A 5,043-nucleotide genomic window follows, 5' to 3' on the forward strand; every position below is an offset into this window, starting at 1 on the left:
ATCATGCACCTCATGGTTAAATTAGTCCAGCCATTGAAGGCCGGCTGATCGATCCGTTTCTTGCGCCTGCCTAGTTAGCATAGCAGTACACAAATCTGCTACATAGGTGCGGACGAGCTGACCTTATGCGTAGAAGCTGCATGCACCCGGCGGCCGTTAGGTCTTGTAGCTCAGTGAGTTTCAGATGTCACCCAGCGTTACAATTGGTCAAAACTGTAGTATAACAACACCCGCCAAACACCTAGGTAGTTTCGCTAAAACTGAGAAAAAACACGGTTTAAAGAAACTGTAGTATTCGTTGTGTGCACATCTGAATACTGTAGTTTTCAATTACCATGGTTCTCTAAAAACTTCGTTGCCAAACTAAGCCTTAGTATAGCCTGGTCGTACGCATGCAAGTTATACTTGTGCTTGCATATTATGGCACTATGCAAGCTATATCTATTTTCTTTGCAATTTTTATCAGCATATGGTTTTAGTTTATTTTCCCTTTAGGATAGCACCAATGTTCTTAATTCATTTTATTTTAGAATAAGAATTTTTGTTTTCGTTTTAGTTTATGTTTTTCTAGTATATGTCTTTGTTTACTGACACAAAATTTTCTTTTCTTTTTCTTGCTTGTGCTAATGTTTCTAACTTCCTTTTTATCATTGCTATTCGTTTGCTGGATTTTTTCTTCTATATTTTTGCAACAGGAGTCTCCCAAATTTATCGTTGACACGTAAAACAGCAACAAACAACTGACTTTTAGCACGGGATCCACGTGGACGCGGGGAGTCCCGCGACGGAACGAATCTCCGGAATATAAAAACCGTGCGCGTCAAATCTCACCAGAAACAAAACAGCTTTGGATTTGGATTAGACTAATCCCAAAGTCGTCTCTCATGATTGACCCATAAACAAAGAAAGAAAGAATTGTATTCCGGGGAACAAGTCCCACACCGCCCCAGAGCCGCCCAGCACCGTACCTCCCTGCCCTATTTATTTTACAACGCAGAGGGCAGAGGATTCTTCCGCCTTTCAGGTTCACGCGCCGCCCGGCAGAAAAAAGGGAGAAAGGAAGAGGAACAAAGGCGGGGAGGGCGCCCGGCCCTGGCACAACTGCTGGATTCGTTCGGTGAGCGATTGGAACGTCCCGTGCCCCCGTCGCAACATTCCCTCCCCCCTTCCATCCCTCCGTCCCTCCCGGCAAATTCCAACGCTCCACCCACGTCCAAAGGCAGGAGGTGCCGCCTTTTCTCGGCCCCGCCCGATTCTTTCCCCCGCGCACAGCCTTCGTCCGTCCCACGTCGCCGCTGCTCCCTCCACGTTCTTGGCCGGCCGGACGGCTGCCTCCTCCCAGGCGCGCGTCGCTCGGCCTAGATAGATTCGGGTGTTCCTTCCCATCGGGTAAGCGGCCGTGACTCTTCCTGGTTTCAGATTAGGAGGGCCAGCTCCTTTTGGATTTGGATACCGGTTGCGTTCGGCCAGGGGATTTGGCGTGGATTAGGCGCCGAATTCCGAGGTCTCCCGATCGCTGCCCGCCTGCCTCCCCCTGTTTCCTGCATGTGATGTGATGTGATTGTTCTCGCACGCCTCTGTTTTTCTTGCCTGCACGGTTCCTCGTTCCAATTTGATCCCTCCTTCTTCTTGCGTTCGGAAACCGTGGTTGCTTGGCTTTGACCAATCGTGACCTTCAGAAAGGTGTGTGTATTGATCTCGCGAGTGTTTTGCTTTTGAATTGATCCAGGGGCGGCGGGCGGCGGTCCACGGAATCCGGCCGGATTGCGCGTGAATTCAGAGCAATCGAGGCGTGCCATAAGAAGAACCGAAGAGGGGGAGCAAATGTGGCGTCTCTTCAACGAGCTCTGGGACGTTCTAGGATCCGGGTTTTTCTCGTCCAGGTTCCTATAAGCCTAATAACACGTCAGCGACTCGCCGCTCCCGTCGCATCAAATCAAGTCCATCCATCCATTGCATCGGCCCATCTGGTCGGTCGGCATGGACGACGAGGATTACTCGTGGGTGCGGCGGACGAGGTTCTCCCACTCCGTCGTCCGCTCCAACTCCGGCAGGGAGCAGTTCGGCGCCTTCGTCGAGCAGTTCAACCGCGGCGCCGCGCTCAGGCAGAACAAGGGCTCCGACTCAGGGTTCAAGCTCCACGGCATGAACTTCGAGCCCAGGACCAAAGCCTCCGCCACCACCAACCCGGTCCCCATTCCAAGGACAAGGTCGCTGAGTGCCCAGCCCAAGACGGACCTCAACCATGCCTTCTCCAACGCCATACCGGTGCATCATCACGAGAAGCCTGCCGATCACGGTCACCCGCCGCAGTCAGCACCGACCAACAACTCTGCCAACGGAACGAGGGGCCGCAACAACCTCTTCGTCGACGTCTGCTCCGAGCCCGAGGTTCAGGACCCGAGCAAGGCCGACAGCCCTGGGCCTCTCGAGTTCTCCTTCCACCCAGACGAGCAGAGCATGAGGCTGCAAAGGGTGTGCTCCAGCCCGTCTCCTTTCCCGGCCAAGAAAGCGCCGGTCTTGGACGCGCCGCGGCCGCCGGTGCGCAGTTCGTCGCTCAGGGTCCTCCCAGAGGGGCGCACGACGCGGATGCTGAGGGCGAGGTCCCCTCTCCCAAGCCGTCCCGTGCCTGAGGTGTTCAAGGAGGCCAAATCAGCCAGCAAGAGGTTCTCCACGCCGCCGCCGCGCCGGAAATCTTCGTCCCCGCCACGCGCGCCGCCGGCGGACGCGCCACTCAAGGCGCCGGCCAAGGTGAAGCACCACAGGAAGGAGCACTGGGACAACCAAAGGGCCAAGGCGGCCGCAGAGAAGGTGCTCGAAACTTGGACGGTGGATCGCAAGCAGCTCCTCATCGGGCAGAAGTTCGCCTACGGGGCGCACAGCCGTCTGTTCCATGGAATCTACAAGGAGGTGCCCGTTGCTGTCAAGTTCATCAGGCAGCCTGACGTCGAGGAAGATGCGGAGCTGGCATCTCAGCTCGAGAAGCAGTTCAACACGGAGGTTGTCACATTGTCCCGCCTCCAGCATCGAAACGTCATTAAGGTAGTAACTTCCTGAGTTTCCTCTGCAGAAATATTCAGTTTCAGGCAATTTGTGCTTATATTGATTTATTTATCAAAGAAGTTTGAAACAGCTGATGAAATTTATTTCTAGATTAGATAGAAAGAGCAATCCTTACGTTTAGCCTTGTGCCAGATGACTTACATTTCTTCCCTGAAATGGCAAGTTTCTGGTACTAAGTTTCCATCAGTACCTAGCTTTTAGTTCAGGTGTGTTCCTACGTCATGCCGAACGTAGTAGTCCTGTATGACCATGCTAGTAACAACTCACAGTCCTGAAATCTTGCTTACGTGATCCCATCTTTGATGTTATCATCGCAAAACAAAGTCAATTATTGATCCATAAATACAATTTCTTTTGTAGCTGGTTGGAGCATGCACCAGTCCGCCGGTCTTCTGCGTCATCACCGAGTTCCTTTCTGGTGGTTCGTTGAGATCATTCTTGCACAAGCAAGAGCACAGATCTCTGCCTTTGGACAAGATCATTTCAGTTGGCTTGGATATCGCACACGGCATGGGGTACGTCCACTCGCAAGGAATCGTACATCGTGACGTGAAACCGGATAACATCATATTTGACGGGGAATGCTGCGCGAAGATTGTCGATTTTGGAATAGCCTGCGAAGAAGCCTACTGTGACCCTCTGGCGAACGATCCCGGGACCTTCAGATGGATGGCTCCGGAGATGATGAAGCACAAACCCTATGGTCGGAAGGTCGATGTTTACAGCTTCGGCCTTATCTTGTGGGAAATGCTTACCGGCTCCGTGCCTTATGAAGATTTGACTCCGTTCCAAGCAGCCTTTGCTGTTTTTGACAAGGTATGCACTCATCTGGTCCCATTTCTGTCCCTGTCAGGTAATACCTTTGTTAGGTTGAGATTATACAAATTTTCCAGATGGAGAGACATTAGGCATGACATTGTGCATATGGACATTCTTTTAATTAGTTCATATACATTCTTTTTTTCTCGAACAGTCCATATACATTCTGAATTTCTGATCCTGTGCTTTCTGAGAAGAAGAAAATGACCACCAATTTCCATTTTCAGAATGTGAGGCCGGCCATTCCCGGCACCTGCCCAGCTGCATTACGGGTTCTGATCGAGCAGTGTTGGGCCTTGCAAGCAGATAAAAGGCCTGAATTCTGGCAAATAGTTCAATTACTGGACAAGTTCAAGATGGTTCTTGAAAGAGATGGAACACTTGACAATATGCCAAGCTCAAACTGCCAGGAGAATCATGATCCCAAGAAATGGCTAGCCCACTGGCTCCACAAGCTCAAGCATCCCCATCATCATCATGATCTCTCTGGACCTCCACCACCAAAACTTCTGTAACTAATCTTCTCTCTTCCAATCTGTTCTAGTCCAGGTAGTCCTTAGAATGTAAATATCAAAAGTTTCTTTTGGTATATATATAAAAAGAGTCCCATTTGCTTGTATTTGTTGTTTCATAGCATAGTAAGTGAAGTACTTCTCTGGGTTCAACTTGATTTTTTTTTCCTTTTGTGTTGCTTGTGCCTATGCAAAGTCCCTGAAAAAAAATACTCTGTTTTTGTGCTTGAATGTTTGTTGTCATTGACTCGTCCTTTTTAACTCTGAGAGAGTCCAAAAGAAAAATCGAATTTCGAAGGAAGTACACCTGGCCCTTCTTTCTGGACTCCTAGTCCTAGATGCTCATCACTCATCAGGATAATCTGAGATTTGTTAAACTTACAATGTGGAGAAGTTAACTGAGCAGAGCACCTTCCAATTATTGTCGTTGTATTGTACTCCCTCCATCCCAAAATAAGTGTCTTGAGTTTAGTACAAATTTGTACTAGAGCTAGTACAAAATTAAGACACTTATTTTAGGGTGGTAGACACTTATTTTGGGACGGAGGGAGTGGTAGAGTGGATGCCAAGGTGAATTGAATGCTTCTTTGTAGTAAAGAGAAAAAAAGTATATTTTTCGTCCATCAACTCTTCACAGAGTGCATATTTT

General features: G+C 49.5%; 1 protein-coding gene across 2 annotated transcripts; it reads left to right on the plus strand.

Moving 5' to 3' along the window:
- The first annotated feature begins 957 nt into the window (after positions 1–957).
- Positions 958–4,625, plus strand: LOC109758379 (uncharacterized). 2 transcript variants are annotated; one of them, XM_020317231.4, is made up of 4 exons: positions 958–1,117; positions 1,730–3,042; positions 3,424–3,879; positions 4,110–4,625. In XM_020317231.4, the coding sequence occupies exons 2-4, from the start codon at positions 1,981–1,983 to the stop codon at positions 4,395–4,397; spliced, it is 1,806 nt and encodes a 601-aa protein (XP_020172820.1). In that variant the 5' UTR covers positions 958–1,117; positions 1,730–1,980; the 3' UTR covers positions 4,398–4,625. The 2 variants fall into 2 exon arrangements, with proteins under 2 accessions (XP_020172820.1, XP_020172818.1); XM_020317229.4 differs by having other exon boundaries at positions 1,016–1,389.
- The last annotated feature ends 418 nt before the right edge of the window (positions 4,626–5,043 follow it).

The sequence above is a fragment of the Aegilops tauschii genome, chromosome 3 (assembly GCF_002575655.3).
Source record: "Aegilops tauschii subsp. strangulata cultivar AL8/78 chromosome 3, Aet v6.0, whole genome shotgun sequence".
In the NCBI taxonomy this organism is placed as follows: domain Eukaryota; kingdom Viridiplantae; phylum Streptophyta; class Magnoliopsida; order Poales; family Poaceae; genus Aegilops; species Aegilops tauschii.